The sequence below is a fragment of the Amblyomma mixtum genome, chromosome 2 (assembly GCF_055824585.1).
Source record: "Amblyomma mixtum isolate Tamu chromosome 2, ASM5582458v1, whole genome shotgun sequence".
Lineage (NCBI taxonomy): Eukaryota > Metazoa > Arthropoda > Arachnida > Ixodida > Ixodidae > Amblyomma > Amblyomma mixtum.
This window is the reverse complement of record NC_143013.1, coordinates 217,597,722-217,615,185: the sequence shown is the minus strand read 5'-3', so window position 1 is coordinate 217,615,185 and position 17,464 is coordinate 217,597,722. Positions and strand designations below refer to the sequence as shown.

The window sequence follows — 17,464 nt, the reverse complement described above, 5'->3', positions numbered from 1 at the left end:
CCCCGAAGCGCCGTCTGTGCTCTCCATGTTTCGTTGGCTATTTCGCAATCCGTAGCCCGGCTCTGATGGCGCCAAGTCTGTAGCTCGTGCGTGCGGGCCTGTGTGTGTGTGAGCAGGACTGAACACTTAAAATAATATCCCGTCGCTGCTCAATCATTCTCCAACGCTTCTCTCTCCGTCGCAGCACTGTGCGTTGTTAAAAAGAACTCGGTTCGTCGTATGTGCATTGATGCTGCATTGTTGGCGCTGCAGACACTGCTGGTGTGCAGCTTTCCCCCTTCTCTTATTCTCGTTATTATTATTGCTGCCGTTTGGCCGCGCCGCCTTTCAGAATGTGGTGCGCGCAACACGCGGCGCACATATGACTGCTTCATATCCCAGCCCTTCGCAATTCGCGCACGTGGCGCTCGGTATCGATTCGTTCGACCCAGTCGCTTAACTGTGTTGCAACTGACTCCGATCTTCAGTTTCTTCTTTTTTTTTCAGTAGTGAAATTTGAGCTGTCTGACGAAAGTTGTTCGCCACGTCCTCTGTCGATTTCGCCAGTCGTGTTGACTTTAGGCACCGAGCGAATTAGCCCCCCGTCGTTTTTTTTTTCTTGTACTCTGGGCCGCGCTTGGCGCGTTGTTTTTAAGCTTTTGTGGGCCCTCTGGTGTTGGCATTGCAGCCTGTGCCGAAGACAGCGCAGATATGTCCTGCCTCTGCGCTGGCTATATACGCGTTGGCGAGTGCATTAGCAGGGAAGATGTTTTTGTTGTATCCAACGCGCTCGAGTTCGGCCCGCCGTCCACATCATGTCCATTAGCCGAGAGTGAGCTTCTGTGGTTGTAGTTGGCAGTAAAAACCTTCCAGGCAAGGGCAAGGACGCACGCGGTCACAGAAGTGCTTCGGTTGTATTTGCTGCACAATTTTTCCTCCTAATATCCGGTGCGGTCGGCTTATGTAGCCGGGGAGTGTTGCAGCAGTGAATTTTTTTCCATGTCTAGAGGTCAAGGATAGCGGCTGTGGCGTACAGCCTTTGCCAAAAATATCTAGCCGGCGTTTAAGTCTTTGGAAGGTGAGATGAACCGTCCACTTCGTCCGCCTATCCAGAGACTACAGCAACTTCAGGGGGCTACAAAGCGCCAGTACACAGCTTAGAAACAAAGTAGGTTGGGCTGTGTTTTTTGGGTAAAGGCTTTACGTGGTGGGTGTGCAGTTTCAGGTCACCATAAAGGATATCTGGTTAAAGTGCTAAGCGATCTACATACATGGGCGTTTTTTTTTAATATTTCGCCTGTCCCATATGCGACCGCCACAGCGGGGCCCGTGTGCGCCCGTGTGCTATGAGATGTTAGAGCAAGTTAAAAATCCCCAGATGGTCGAGAGAGAGAGAGAGCCCTTCGCTACTGCGCCTCTCCCCTCCCTGCACCTTCATTGAGTATCGCTTGGCCAAGCCTATTTTGGGCCTCGGAATTGCCTCCCTCATTATGCACGGAGCAGCGAACGGTGGCGAGCGACGACTGTCAACTAAAGCCCCCTCAGACTTTATCAGCACCAGTTCATCCTGTTTTTGTTTGGCGGATAAGTCTGGGTCTTTAGCGCAAGGGCTGTATGGGGGATTCTGAGCGTGTTTACGCGTGGCGTCGTTGGTGGCGCTGGCGTTGTAATTCCGTAACCGAATGCTTTCGCGCGGTCAACATGTTTGGAGGCCAGAGAGAATGCCGTCCGAGGGCCGCGTATTTTGTAACGACTTTTATCGCTTCATTCTGTTCTGCCCTTCTGCCATCGGTAGCCGCGATTTCCCGGCGTCATGCCTGACAGCCAAACAAGCAATCTCATACGCCGGCATCGAATGAAGGGCTATCCAGTGGTGGGAAAATGAGATTTTGAATCGCGAAGAGAGTCATTCTAAATTACATTTTCAGGCGGACCAAATCCACGATGGGAATGTGGTCAGAGGAGGCAACGTAAGGCCAGCTGTGCACCATGGCTCACGTGTGGCCCATATATGGTCCACGTATGGTTCATATAGGGCCCATGGTTCATATAGGGCCCACGTGTGGTCATGTATGGGCCACGTGTGGTTTATGTAAGGCCCACGAGTGGTTCATATATGGCCTGGCGAAACTGGTACACTCATGAGAACCTCAAGTGCGTTACAGCCACCGTTCTACCTTCTTGGCCTTATCAAATAGTGAGCAGGCAGGGAGTTATATTGTTTAGATTTCTTACTTTTGCGTCACCGCTTACGTCACAGAATCCCTCGGAAGTGGGCACGCCCTTCGCACATTATGACGGAGCGCCCGTTTTTTCTGTCATTATTTCTCCTTTTCGTCACTGCGCGCCCGAATTCACAAGAGACGGCAACCCGGTGCGGAGTCTTTCGAGTCGGCGCGCATCTCGGCGACGCGTCCCATTGTGTGGCGCCTTTTATCGCCGTCTTGCCCCGTGTGTGGCGCCACCGGCGCCGCGCGGTGAAATGCGGAACAGATCTGGGCGCAAGATATATCCGCCTGTGTGCGTGACACCGCCCCTCTCTGTGTGCGCGAGCGTGCGTCAGCACGGAAAGAAAAAGCGCACTTCGATCTCCGCGCCTCACGGATTGAATGGTTCGCTTTCTTTGCTCGCGAGCGGCAGTGAACGCAGCTGGCGTCGCAGCCGTCACATAAGAAAGGGGAAAGAAAGGCGTAGTTTGTTTAGGGTACTGCTGAAGATTAATAAAAAAGGCGTAGTTTGGTGAATTGTTTAGGGTAATCCCGCAACGTGGAAGAGATTTGTAGTAAGGGAGTAATAACTCATTGACGTGTACCCAAGCGATACAGCTTTCTCAGGAACTTGTATAAAGTCGAGCAAAAACGTATTGATACCATTTCCTCTCTGGCCCCTTTGCATCAGACTGATTCACCCTATCCGCACCGCCATAAACAACAGTGGGTTTTACCATTTAGAAGAACCAACTATGGCCATCAAATGGTTAATTATCAGTTACCGCTCGCACTGAACAAGCTAACTGAATCCAACGTTAGCTTTCCTGAAATTACTCTGTCCTCTCTGCGAAATGTTCTAGTTCATCCCAGTTATCACTAATACATCAACCGTCTTTGTATGATGGGCCTTCCACTCTTATTATTTATTGTTGATGTTTAGCCGCCTATTCTTTCGTTGCTTATAATCCCTTGTATTGTTTGACTGCGCACATTATGATGCTTATTTTCTATACTTTATACAGTTGTATATAGTGAACCTGACTGAAAGATTTTCTTAGCAGTTGTTTCTCGTCCATGTCACTGCCGCCTGAACTCCTAGGAGGTGAGAACTCTGTCAAGCGGAATGCCGCTTTTTTTCCCGCCTCCTCCATCAAATTGTATTTTATGTGATGGAAATAAATTTATTATTGTTGTGTTATTATTATTATTATAAAATATTCGTCCTGGTCCGGGGTTCGAACCCAGGACCACCGCTTCACCGGAGCATTCCCTCTACCAAATGTGCTAACCGGAATGCAAGCTTATGGCGGGGCGAGAGAGAATTGACCAATACCTTGAAGTGGGAACTTTGCTGGTGGTTGGAAAAGTCGAGCACCGGGCCGGAGGAAGTGTTGTACCCTTAAGAAAACCGGTGGGTGCCCGGCGGCACTGGGGATCGAAGCCAGCACCTCCCGATTGCGTAGACAAGTCCTCTTGTCGAAACGTTGGCAAGCACCTTGAGGATATCCCCTTCCGCGTTCACTTTGTGATTATCGAGAACCATTTGACCTACCTCTCTCCACCATGGACTCCAAAACGATGAGGGATATATATCCCGTGTTCCAGAGAGAGACCGCAGTGTGTTGCTTGTAACTCGGGGCAGGGGTTTAAAATAAGGCTTTAAGCCACTACAGAATTGATTTGTCGCTGTGTGAATCAATGTGATAAGGGTTTAATGCAATATGAAACGGAATGAGTATGATATGAGGGGAATGCGGTCAAATACCCGAAGAGAGAAAAAGATACAAAGGTCGCCTGAGCCGCTCCCGACCAAGCAAGAGGACCTATCCGCAGCTGCATGCATCGCCGCACGTTCCTGTTATTAGCGCCGCTTTGTTGTCTTTGATTACTTTTTATTTTTCCTTCACTGCGCTACTCTATTTTAAAGCGCGGTGACGGGCAGTGGGTTTTAGTCCTTCCGCAGCGGCGTACAAGAATCGGTGAACTGGGTGTATGTGCAGGCCCGTCGGTACTCGTTCCATTTCAGGCGTTGCGCCTTTCACGATTTTTTGTTTGGTTTCCCCTCGTCTTTCCCTCGTAACTTATTGCACGCTGTATCCGTCACTTAATCAAGACCGACTCCGCGCATTAGCGCCCATGTGCCGCTGCATTGGTGCCGGAGTAACTTTCTTTTTCCGTGCCATACCCAGATAGTACAGCTTGCGCGCTCCGTCCCGCCTTCGTTAGAGCGAAGTGAAGGCCAACTGCCGGCAAGTCGTACGCAGTTCTTTTCGAGCGCAGCTCGGCCACGAAAAAGAAGAGGGCTGGGCCAACGCGCGGTGCCCTATCGGACGGCCGCTTACGGGCAGCGCGCAAATAGTTTCCGTCCTTGGCACGCTGACCTGAACGGCTGCGTGGTGCAGAGCTTGTCGCCCCGCTGCTTTGCCTACGTATGCAAATGGCCCGCGTATACCTGCTATGTCGCTCGCTGCGGCCGCCGCCTCTTAAGGGGCGAGTGTATAGTTAGCGACAGGTGGCTTTTTAGCCCCGCTGCGGCTTAGCCCGTGGTGGCCTGATTCTCTTGTTTCTTGTGTCGCCGTCGAGCGGGTTACGGTATAGTCGCTGTGCTCTAGTTGTAGGTGTTTTGATTATTTTATTCATTATTATGGAGGCAGTGGTAAGTGTCCGCCATGCGGAGCAGTACAGCGAGGGTATCGATGTTTTTTTTTTTTTTTTTACTGGTCGTGAGGCTTATACGTAACGTAGTGGCTGTAGGAGCTTTTCGTACGGCGCTTTTAGTGACCGCGCTGCGTTGGTTAGAGGCGTGGGAAATGGGTGAGGACCATCGCAACTCTCCTTGCAGCTGCTCTCGAGAGGCGTAATTTGCGCCCTTTTAAACTGCGTCTCAGGGTTCTTGCGCTTGCTCGCTGAAGAGTGGTTGGCGTTTGGAGAGAGCCGATTGATGGTGTATATGCGGGCGGCTTCAGTGGAGTACGTCTCCTATGACAGCTGGATTATCAGAAATTAGGGCAGATTTTGCCTTCCAGCCGCTTCAGCGCACTTGAGAGGTGTCGTAAGGCCCACTCATCGGTGTTTAAAAGCTTTGGAAACGGACAGTTTAAGAAGAAAAGTTGAGGCGGGCAATTAAGGTCTTTGCGTGCCGTCAATGCGAAAGCATCCTTTGACCTAAAGACCTTTAGTAAAGGTCTTAACCATAAAGGCTGTTGACCTAAAGGCATTTGAGCTAACGACCTTTAAGATAAATTCGTTTAGCAGGAAGTGATTTGCCCCGAAGGCCTTCACCATAAAGACCTTTAGCGTAAGGCGTTTACCTCGAAAGCCTTTACTGTAAAGGCTGTTCACCTAAGCCCTTTACCATAAAGGCCTTCTACAAAGCCCTTTATCGTTGCCATTGTCATTAATGACCCCTTCACAAACCACCATAGCCATCGCCAAACATTTGAAGTCTCGTTTATTGCCCGCCATTTCCCGCATCACGTGGGTAACTTAAGAGACTTCCCACAGACCGGCATTTTCCAGGACAGGAAGCGAGTAGTGCTTTCGCGCGAAAAGCCTGCTGCTGGAAGTAATGCTACATTAAGTGAAAGTCTTGCACAATACGGTACATTAATAGGGATAAACGGCGCAAAAAATAGCGATAAAATACGGACGAAAGAAGTGCACTTCGCAAGCTCTGCTGACTTGCACTATTTTGTCCTAATTTACTGTAATAATAATTAAGCAGTTATTGGCTTTCAAATTGCCTAGCTCGCTATGTTCATCACGTTTCCGATAATACTCTCATGCTGCCTAGGCAAAGGTTAATAGCAACGATCCCCTTAATAGCTGTCCCTTCAACGCTTTTTGTCAACGTGCTCTGTTTTTTTTTGCATAAGTGCTCACGCACCTGATGCAATTGTCTGCCATAGACGTCATTTTTGGTAACAGCGCCTACCCTTCTGTAGCTTCCCTCGCGGAGACACATTCGTTTCGAAGCAGCTCATGAAGTCAAATAAGTCGCCGCGCAATTCATGCAGCAGTGAAGGCTTCTCGTGCCTTCGCGGAACCCGTGGAAAATAAATTTATTTTGTTGTTTTTTGAGTAATTCAGGCCGAAGTTCACTGCTTCCCTTGTACTGAGCGCACTTGGCATCGATCACGCAGATCCGTAGTATTGTGACACGGGAGAGCATGAAATTAGAGCGCAGTGCTGTTCCGCTCCACTGCGTGCTAAGTTATGCTGTGAGGCTTTATTCGTTCGATTACAAAATGAGCCCAAGGAATCAGCAGAACGTAGAAACCAACCACCGTTTGTTGTCTACCATTATGAAGAGAAACGAGAGCGACCTTTGTAAGCCGTTTTAACGCGTTGGCTTGTAGCTGCGTAACTCCGTATCGAAAGCGGGGCCATCGGCTTGACTGTTCGCGTCGGCGCCAGCTGCTCCGTGCGTCATAGTTGGCCACACTGGGATCTTTTCTTTTTCTTTTTTTCTGCTGCCATCTGTTCCGCGTCGTTAGGAACCGGGCGTAAATATTGGCTGTTTGCAGGGGCCGCGCGCAGCGTAGCCTTTTGTTATCTTGCTTGCGACAAGGGCCGCATCGAGTGGTGAACGTGGAGTGGGGGCGTTTTGTATACGTGCATGTTTCCATGAACAGGGGGGGACTGCAGAATGAAGACAAAGGCGCATTCTGCTCATTTTGGGTGCGATTTTTGGGAGCACTCCGTGCTGGCGCGGAAATGTTCTGGTTGCCCGCGTGGACCTTCATGCCAACACGGGTTTGTATCCACCATGTATATGCTGGCTGAGGAACTAGGTTCTCTGTGGAGTGCGCTGGAGGCACTTTATGTAAACTTATATGCTGACAGTCACTTTGCACGAGATAGGTTTGTGTGTGTGGTGACCAGTTAAGATTCCCTTTCACTAAAAAAAAAAAAAAAGCAAAGGTATCACAGCCAACGCTGTGAGCAGACATTCGTTGCTTAGCAGAAGCTTCGTTTCTGCCGCCCATTTACGCCATTTGCACCGTCGGCGTCAAATGGAACCCGCACATAATTGAGAGGCGAACCCAAGAACGCATAAACATTACCTGCTACAAGAAAGGCAGGCGGGGTCAATTTACACTTCCACGGTGCGGTATTCGCCTGTGTGAAGTGAAAATACAGTCCGCGTGTATCCCGGCTCCCTCTGCTAAAATATTGATTTTGCTGTACTGCTGTCAACTCTCGTTCGCGTATCATTTGGCGCTGACTGTACGTCTTATTGACCCTCGCCCTTTGGAACTTTAGACTGTTAGTAGCGGAAATGTTGCCGTTGTATCGCGTGTTTCATTTCGAATCAGTGGCCTGCAGGCGCTGGCAATCGATTATTTTTCAAGCGGTGTCTCCTTATCGCTTTTATCTGGGTAACTTATCCTGCGCATAATTCTCTTATCTACGGCCCTGTGCGCCTCGTCAGCGCTGCCCCTGCTTTAACATGCTGCTTGTCAGCGGAATCTGTGGAATTCCCTGGCAGTGACCCGAAAAGTTTCGGAACAATACGCCGTCTACATAAATGAGGACACTGTGTCGACGGCGGTTCTAGCAGTAGACGTTTTATTCAGCGTAGCAACCTGGATGTCGCCTTGCACCATTTCGACGCTCGTAGGTTAGTTAGCTTCGTGCAACCCCATTTCTTGAGGCCGCCGCGGTGGCTCAGTGGTTATGGTGCTCGGCTGCTGATCCGAAAGATGCGGGTTCGATCCCGGCCGCGGCGGTTGAATTTCTTTGGAGGAGAAATTCGAGAGGCCCGTGTACTGTGCGATGTCAGTGCACGTTAAAGAACCCCAGGTGGTCGAAATTTCCGGAGCCCTCCACTACGGCGTCTCTCATAGCCTTAGTCGCTTTGGGACGTTAAACCCCATAAAACCAAACCAAACCAAACCATTTCTTGAGAGACCGGAAACATTAGGGGGCGAATTGCAAAGCATGAGCGGGGACCCGGGTAGAAAAGCCGAACGATGGGTCTAAAAGAATATTACGAAGTAACCTTAAGTAATTTTCATTGGTCTCGGCAGGGCGTAAGAGTTTACAATAAGGGCAGCGAAGCGTTGCAAGGCTACAACGAGGGTGCGATGTCTGATATTCGGTAACGCTAGCATTCGCAATTGGAGGAAAAGACGCAGTAGGTGCGGCCTCGTACTGTCCTGGAAGCATTTGAGGTGGAGAGAGTTGGAGTGCATTTCAAAAGGTTGCTGGGTTCGTTGGTACTGAGGAAACAGCGATACAGCGATGGTGCGTTGTGAAGTAAGAGCAAATTGCCTCTGTTCACCTGAGCGTCCCGTGCTATTGACATCAAGGGTAGGTCTCTCTCTGTCACACGCACTATTCAAGGATAGGCCGTCGGTTTTTCTTGTTGGCTCATTCGGTGCTGGAAAGATGAGCGATAACTTTTGATAAGGCACTTGGAGCGAAGCCTCTTTAGTGGTTTCGTTGTCTCTCTGCACCCGTGGAACGCCCGCAGCTGCGATAGAGGCTTCTAGCGACCGTTGGCGTCCGGGAATGTGTCAATCGTGCAGAGAAGGATCGCTCTGTCGTGTGCTCGAGTGACTGCGCTTTTCGTCCCTCTTTTGTAAGCTGCTGCGCGTGATATCCGGAGGGACCTCGCGCCCTTTCGTTCCATCTATCGCTGCCGCGATAATTCCTCCCGACGCGCGCATACGTCGAGCGGTCGTCAACGCGCAGCTTTTGGAGTTCCGTTCGCGTGTCCGGTTCGTGCCGTTGGCGCAGTGTGGTCGAGAGTTGGTGCTGTCCTCCCCCTGACGCTATGCCCCCCTCATATACGCCTCTGAAGATAACAAGGGTCGACCCTCTGCCCTGGTACGCGCGACCGAGGGTGAGTGCATTCATCGCTTGTCCATTGCCGTTGGATGCTCTGTGCTGTGCTCTGTGCTGTGCTGTGCATCTGTGGCTGTGCATCTCGCGATGTAGCACGGTGAAAGCGGCGGCGGAACCAGTGGCCGACAGTCGAGAGGGGAGATGTTTCGACAACTGCCTCGCCCCTTGCGAAGGTCTATCTATACCGGGGGTGGCCAGACAGGTACAGGGTCAGTGAAAAGTTCCCAGACCACAGGGTCTGCTTTTGAGCAGTATAGTCAGGCAGTTACGACACCTACAAATCTCAGCATATCTGTATGAGTACAAGAAGTGTTGTTCTAACATGTGTCATGTAGTAGGGGGCTGAGGCCCTGTCAGGCAACATTGTGCCTTCAGCCTCAGCCCCTTCTTAGGCAAATGTCTAAGCAACAAATAGAAAGAAAGAAAGAAAGAAAGAAAGAAAGAAAGAAAGAAAGAAAGAAAGAAAGAAAGAAAGAAAGACTACCTTGATGGCGTCATCGGAATCTTAAGTGTCAGGACATACCGAAGAACAGTAGACCCTGTGGCCTGGGAACTTTTGACCAACCCTGTACATGCATTAGCCGTGAAAAAAGAAAAAAAAATCTTTGTAGTGATGAGAAGCAATATAAGGGGGGGGTGGGGCAATTTTTCTTTAATTCTTGCAACAAAGCTTGTGGTATAGCAGTGAATGCCACTCATGCAGCGACTGCTCGATGTGCCTCTGCATCGCGGTGCTCTGTTCGTGAAGCAAGCCTCTTCTATAGAACATAAGGGATGCTGTCTTTAGAGGCAGAAATGGAAGGACGCTACAGATGCCACAGAGTCGCGAGCCGCACTTATATCCGTGAGGAGCCGTGAGGGCTCGCGATCCCCCCCCCCCCCCTCCCCCCCGGTCTATACCGGGTGTTTTTTATAACTGTTTCCTGATCGTTTTTTTTTTTTAAACCCTGCGACAGATGCGTTAGTGCGGTCTGGGCAGTTGGATTGTACAGCAAGGCGGACATTATGTACGTGATAGAGCTCAGAAGTTCAATGGTTAATCAACTAAAATTAACTAATCAACTTTTTACTTTTGACTTCATGAGCCAACATTATACTAAAAAATTGAAGGCTGTCAACAAAGAAGCTGAGCCTAGTTTATTAATTTTCCGTTGTCGGCAATGCATTTCGAAATATTTGACGTCAGAAATTCGCATTTTTTAGCTCGTAAAGTTGCTTTGTCGCAAAGCACATTTTTAAAATGGCGTCGCTGGGCGTAGTATTGTCGCGGAAATTTACTTAGCTGCTCCTACGCCATAAAATCGACAAACGGCTTCCGTATTTCCTGTAATAGAATGCGAACGATGCCATTTTAAAAATGTGCATTGCAGGAAGCCAAGTTTACGAGGTAAAAAATGCGTATTTTTGACGTCAAATATTTCAAATTGCATTGCCGAAAAAAAAAATTTTGAATGTTGATGGGCTTCAATATCGTAATATAATGTTGGCCCCTTAAAATGAACACTAAAAAAGAACCGGTGGGTCGTTCAAGACTCAAGATCTCGTCTGTGCGACTCGCTTCTGACTGGTAATTCTTGCCCATACCAGTCTGTGGCTTCCTTCTGTTCAGTTTCTCGCTAAAGCGCTATTGATTGCTGTCTTAACTGCGTATTTACGATGTTAATGCTAGGACCTAGGCATTGTTTGATTGATGTTGTTTGTTTATCCGTGCGTGGCTTTCGTGAGCGTATCCCTTTTAGCTAATAATTTTTGATCCCCTTTTCCCATCCCTTACTTTAATCCTCGTCAGGACGACATGTGCGCATCTATTTAATTAATCAAATAAAGGAATGAAAGCCCAGTGCAGCTGATTGCTCGCACTCTCCATTTGTCTGTCTTTTCGTTTACCTTTCTTGTCCGCGAGGGCGCAAATACAAAGTGGGTTGCATGCAATCGCTCTGTACTGCAAAGCCCCGGAGCGGAGTTTTCGCGCCGAGTCTATAACTCCCGCCGAATCCCCCCCCCCCCCTCCCCTTCCGCCTGACCTCCCTTCATTACAGACTGTGTGCAAAGGCGGACCGTGCCCGAAACGCTCCGTTTCCATAACGTACTCCTCCTCCGTCGTCCTCGCCTTTTTTCTTTTTCTTTTCATTTCTTTTTCTACCAATGTCCTTTTGTTTCTGCTTGCGTTCGTTTTCGTGGGCGCCGGTATTGAGAAATTACGCAATTTGGCGGCGGCCGCTCGTCGCGGTTATTTATGGCGCCCGACCGCTTCCGCCCCCGCCTCTCCCCCGTCCTCCTCCTCCTCTCCACCATCGTGTCCCGGCTGTCGCGGGGATTATGCGGCCGATATATGTGCGTCGCCATCATCGAAACGAAGCGCACCGTGGGGGAAGAGAATTTAATGAAGTTTGGGCCGTTAATTCCGGCCTGAGCCAAGCTTGCGGTTAGCCGTTTGTCATATTTTTTCTCTTTTCGCCCATCCCTTGTATCGAAGTGGCCGTGTATTTTTCTGTCCGGGACGTTAGTTCTTTGCCTTGTGTGTGCTTGTGTGTGGGTACGCTAACGCACTTTCAGGGGGCGTGAAACGAGGATTTATGGTGTTTTGTTGGGGATACCGGATAACGTATACGCTGATTATATGCATATACTATACTTTCGCTTTACACGTTTCAGTTTGCGGTAACGGTTCGTTATTATAGTTATGGGTAAAGGAAAGGCGTAGTAACCGTTTCTCTTGCGCTAGACAGCCGTAAAAATTTGAGAACGCGCTACCACGCGTTGGCAGATGCGTGTTTTTTGAATAATTTTATTTTTACGTCCGCATATATTACCCAAGGAGCTGTTAAGTGTAGGTAGCGTCACTCGCGCGGTTTATCATTGCCCCCCCCCCCCTCCCCCCCCCTCCCCCCCCCCCCCCCCCCCCGTCCTCTTTTTTCCAGCTAGCAAAAACTGCAGCGCTCGAGCCGTGCAGGACCCACGTACTATCGCGATGGAAAGAAACTCGAACAGCGCGGCTCCTACACGCTCCGCTGTTCGAATTTCTGTTCATTTGCGCTTTACCTGGGCGGTAAGAAAAAGACGTTACAGGTGTCTTGAAGTGTATCATGGACGAGCCTAACGTCATTTTGCTATCACCGAAGTAAAAGCGTGTTGAGAAGAAATTCAAACAGCCGAGCTTGTAGGCGCCGTATTGTTCGCGTTTCTTTCGATCGCGATACTACGCGACATCAAAGGCCTCAAAAAGAGAGAAAAAAAAAATGGAAACGCGTATAGACGTCATGAGAGGTTCGTTATCTCTGGGCTGTTTGGTCCCGTAGCCTAATGTATATATCTGTATTTGCATAGGTGCAATACTCGTTTCGTGTGCTCGACTAAAACGACTGAACCTGTGCAGCGTTAGGCGCTGTCTGTGATTCCACATGCCTTTTGTACCTTGGCCCCTGTGCTTCCTTCCACCAGTTCTTATTTCTCTTCAGTGTATTAGAGCGCTAACAACGCTCAGGACCGCTTTGCCAAGAGTTGTCCCTTTAACCGATTGTGGTACGTGCACCTTCCCTTATGCCTAATGCGTGCCCATTCAAATGTGCTCTATACTGGGACGCCGGCCCGTTGTGCCATTCCCTTCATCCTGTGTCTATGTATACACGTATATATTTGGTACACGTCCGTGTTCGCGTATGTCCACGCATACGTGAAGCGGAACACTCGACCTCCGCTGTTTCGGTTAGCGCCGACCATGTGACAGAAAATTCGACTTAGTTCCACTAGCGAGAAACATAAGTCAGGTAGCATACGGACTACAGTAAGAGCCGGATGCTGCTCAGGTTCCTCCATCTGAATAGCCTGCACGACTACCCTTAGTATATAGACAGTCCTGGCATATATGCCGTTTGCGAAGTGCTCGAATACAAATAAAAAAAAAAGCCATAACGCACCTACCGCTGTGGCTTGGCCGGTAGTGTGCCACGGCGAGGGTGACGAGATCGAATGCTGGCCGACGGAGGCGAAATTCGAAAACGCCTCTCTACTGTGCTATGCTATATGCTATGTTATGCTATTCTGTACTATACTATGCTATACTATGCTGTGCTGTACTGTACTGTACTGTACTGTACTGTACTGTACTGTACTGTACTGTACTAAATTGTACTATGCTGCTTAGCGCATCCAGTAGGCAACGCGCAACGTTGTTTAGCGCAGTGCTTTCCCCGCTGTATAGTTCCGCGGTCGATCGGGGCTGGAACTGGGCGGATGGCACCTGGACGCGCGTCGAGAACGAGACAGAACAGTGGCGAGCTCGCAATGCACAATTTTTCTCCGGAGACGGGCATTTAACGGTGCCGTGCCCTTGGCGGGAAATGAACTGAAGGAAGAGGAAGGCGAGGGGAAAACGGCGCCTTAAAAGGGTATCGCAAAGCAAAGCGCGCCCAAGTCTGCTCGCGTAATCGCAGTGCCGCGCGCACGCCCAGACCATTTGCCACCGTTACAGCGCCGCGCCCCAGGCGCTTAATGGCGACCTGGAAATCGAAGTTTCTGCCCCTTGGAGACAGGTGACACGTCTTCGTCTCCCTTTCTCTCTTTTTCCACGCGCTGCTTTTATTCCTTCCGTCTCTCTTTTTTCTTTATTTCGCCTTCGTCGCGCTGTCAGTGCCGCGACTGTTTTGTCTTTCGTCGGGCGGGGTGACGGAAAGCTCTTCTGGTTCGGGCGTGCTGTTCCGCCGCTCCGGAAACAAAAGAAGGCTGTGCCTGTCCTGCGTGTTCGATGGGCAGTGGAAATATGCGTGGAAGGACCGTCGAGGAGTATTTTTATTTTTTTTTTGTCGTTTCTATGCGGCCTCCTTATTTCGTGGCGTCCTCGGAGCCCGTTATTCACCGGACTTGCGAAACTGTCGGCGCGTGGGACGCATAATGCGCTCGTCTAGCTTACGCGAAACTGCGTTTGAGAAAAAAAAAAAAAACTTTTGGTACAGGGCCTTCCAAGTGACGTCGCTGGGCGTTATAGGATGAGCGTCTGCGTCACGGCTCCTGTATTTTTTTTTTGCTTGATGTACTTTTTTTTGTGGGGGTTGGGGGGGGGGAGGGGTATTCTCGTTTGTTTCGTGCTTTTGCGCCTCTGTTCCTCTGCTTGCTCGCAGCCTTCTTTTCTTTCTTTTTTTTTTCCTGGAAGTACTCGAGACCATATGCTCTTCGGCCCCCTTCCTTCTCCTGCCCGTCGCGCTGTTGCTGGGACTCCCGTGGCTGTTACCTCCCGCTTACAACACACACGCACGCCGAGGCGCCGGAATCTTTATAAATGGGCGCCATCGCCGCGGCACGTCGTCGGACATTACAGGGCGGAGGAAGGGGGGGGGGGGGGGGGGTGTTGGAATGGAGGGAGGGGGGGAGGCGAGGGAAGTTCGCGGCTTTTGATCTTTGGCCCCTCCCCCGTGACCGGGACCCGATGGCTAATCTATTACGTGGGACCAGTGTGTGCCTGAGACTCGCGCGGACCACGCCGGCACGTTCGGCGCCGCCTGAGGGAAACAGTGAGGGGGGGGATGTGGAGTGAGTTTTCGGCTGTGGAATTTCCGGTGTGGTTTGGAACGGGGTACGGCTGCTTGGGAAGCCGTGTGTGTGTGTGTGTGTATGTAACGTCCACGCGCGCCGGCCCTGCTTTGGCGCATCTTTATTTTCCTGTATTTGGCCGGAACAACTAGCCGGGCGCGTCTGCGCCACTTCGCAAGTAAAGGCGCTGACAGGGACCGTGAGAAAAACTAAAAGGACGAGAAGAAAGGCTTGTCTTTCTTTTTTTCTCGTAGTAGTTGAGTGTATCCCTGGGGTTGGACTCACTCGCTGCCGTTGCTGTTTAGTTTTAGTTTGATGTTTAGTTGATGTTGATGTTCAGTTGATGTTTAGTTACTTCGTTGTACTCCGCCAGCACGGCCAGCGAGACTTCCGTTGCGCTGCCGGCTTTTTACGAACGGTAGGGCGTTGTGTGTCGTCGTCCGGTGAGAGCGGTTTGTATACGGGAGCGGAAACTCTCGGCTGCAAGAAAGGCGAGGGCCTCACTAGCGAGCGCTTACCGGAGGAACCTCGCATCGCGGTTTCTCGACGTCGTGTGTTTGTACTGTGTTTTGCAGGCCTTGCTCCAATGTCTCCTCCCCTCTCCGCAGTAGGGACTCCCGGGGTGAAGCTGGGTGAAGTGGCACATTTCGTGCTTCCGACTGCAACTGCTTGGCTCGGTGTGTAGGTGTTGCAACGCAATCCGGGCGCGCTGACTTTTTTTTTCTTTCATATTTTGCTTCCACGTGGCACCGGTCGCCCTTTACCGTTTCGTCGCCGTATAGGAAATGGAAAGCGGCTGTCGGCGAAAGTTTTTCAGACGAGCCAGCGTTTTTCGATAAGTCTCTCGCACGCACAGCGCGCCGCCGTAGTAGTTCGTGTATTGGTATAACGCCGCAGGATGTGTGCTATGTACGCGCTACTCTCATAGAACGGCGCCGGGATTTCTTTCGCCGGGAACCCGGGGCGAGGCGCTGTAGGTGCACGCGCCTGTTGAAAGCGAACGCGACGCCCATTTCCGAGCTAACACGTCCGTGCGCAACGGTTGCAGGTCTGCGCAGCCGCTGCTCAGGAATGCGCCGGGCGCATGCATACATACATGCAGGGGTAAGCGTGGACGCGAGCAGCGGCGGGCACTCAGAGTTTGACGTATGCGCTTTGGGCACATAAAACTCGGGCCGAGCCGCTGCGCGGTTCCTCCGCCCATGGGTGTCGACGACCGCCCGCGCGCGTCTCCTGCGACGTTTTTCGTCGTTTTCGTTTTCTCGTAGCCCGCGCTTTCCGCACGCGCCGCCGTGGAGATTCGCGCGAGCTTTCCCATCCGCGCGAATTTTTTTTTTCTGGCTTCTGGTGTACACTCCAACCTGCAGCTCATGTTTAAGGCAACAAGAAAAGGGGGGGGGGGGGGGGGGGCGCCTCTGTTTTTATTGTTTTTATAGGAGTGCGGCGCGTGATGCTGGGTTGTTTGAGGCGTTTTAGCCCGGTGCCTTTCACGTTGCGCTAAGAGCTGGCAGCGGCGCGCCTAGACGCAGGTGCGCGACGCTTTCATTTTAAAAGGTGTTCTACGTGTCACTCGGAGTGACTCACTCCGGTGGCGTTCCGGTACCTGTACAGGGTGTTGCAGCCTAGCAGTCCCATGCTTTCAGAAACTGTAGTGCAGGGTTGTAGGTAGTCCGTTTTGAACAGCTCGATATATTTTTGGAATGGGTACCGGTTTTTAATTAAGAAATATAAATTAGGTCAATTTTTTTTCGTTTATTTTAGCGCGCAATTTTCCGGCTCATCTGGAGCCCTGGCACACGAACAACGCCCCGAAATGAGGCGGCTAACTGTGGCTGGAGGCGCACTATTCGAAGCCCCGAATACGCGCAGCCGTCGTATGCCCTCTTCACAACCCGTCAAACCCGCTACTGTAAGCTACGCGGACATCAACGAATGCTGTAGGGAGCGCAGAAGAGTTTTTCCCATACTTAGCAAGAGTCTCAGTAAGGGAGAAGAACACACAATTGGGCGAATACAAACTCTGTGTCCAGTCCAGTCGTGCCGAACAAATGGTACCCCAGCACTTATGATCCGGCCTGCCACTTACGCGGGGAGCCGGGCACAGTGTTTCGCATGCCATGACCAGTGCGAAAGAAACTTCAGCTCGGAACAGACATTCGGCACTGTGACCGTTGGGAGGCCACCCTGCGTAGAGAGGACCCCGCTGTTCGGAAGAGCCTAGGTGGGAGAGAAAAAAGGTGTCGAGCAGCGCTGCAGGCCATTGGGCTCGTGGAATGAGACCAACCAATTTTTAAGCTTTCAATAAATGTTTTTCCTGCTCCGTCTCACCCGCCGTGGTGGCTCAGTGGTTATGATGCTCGGCTGCTGACCCGAAAGACGCGGGTTCGATCCCGGCCGCGGCGGCTGAATTTCTTTGGAGGCGAGATTCCAGAGGCCCGTGTACTGTGCGATCTCAGTGCACGTTAAAGAACCCCGGGTGGTCGAAATTTCCGGAGCCCTCCACTACGGCGTCCCTCATAGCCTGAGTTGCTTTGGGACGTTAAAACCCCTATAAACAATAATCCTCCGTCTCAGGGTTAAAGTTGTACTCATTTCTCAGCATGCTGCATATAACGTATACTTTGGAAATTGGCTGGCAAAACTGGTTCGGGTCTTTTACTGGCAGAGACGTTAGGCTCCTTCGTCAAATTCAACGCAACGTCCTACTCACCCCGGCACTGTTTTTCCCTAAAACTTACGACGTCCCCTTCGTGCCGTAACTGAATTACCTACGACAATTCAGTCACGTCACCTCCCATCGCCTCTCCTTCCTTAATTGGCGTTGAATACTCAGCGACTATTCTGCTATACCTGAAGGACTATGGCTATACTATTCTCCTAGCCCGAGTTGTGTTACC

The 17,464-nt window shown here is 50.8% G+C and overlaps 2 protein-coding genes across 5 annotated transcripts in view; both read left to right on the top strand.

Moving 5' to 3' along the window:
* The window catches only part of LOC149362576 (2,4-dienoyl-CoA reductase [(3E)-enoyl-CoA-producing], mitochondrial-like), a 170,070-nt gene that overhangs the window by 16,989 nt on the left and 135,617 nt on the right, over window positions 1-17,464 (top strand). The gene's annotated exons all lie outside the window — the stretch shown is intronic.
* Window positions 4,955-17,464, top strand: part of LOC149362580 (p53 apoptosis effector related to PMP-22) — a 68,438-nt gene continuing 55,928 nt past the window's right edge. Inside the window, exon 1 of the mRNA XM_089573105.1 lies at window positions 4,955-9,039. Within this exon, the coding sequence (XP_089429231.1) occupies window positions 8,971-9,039 (69 nt within the window). The 5' untranslated portion in view covers window positions 4,955-8,970. The remainder of the gene's footprint in view (window positions 9,040-17,464) is intronic.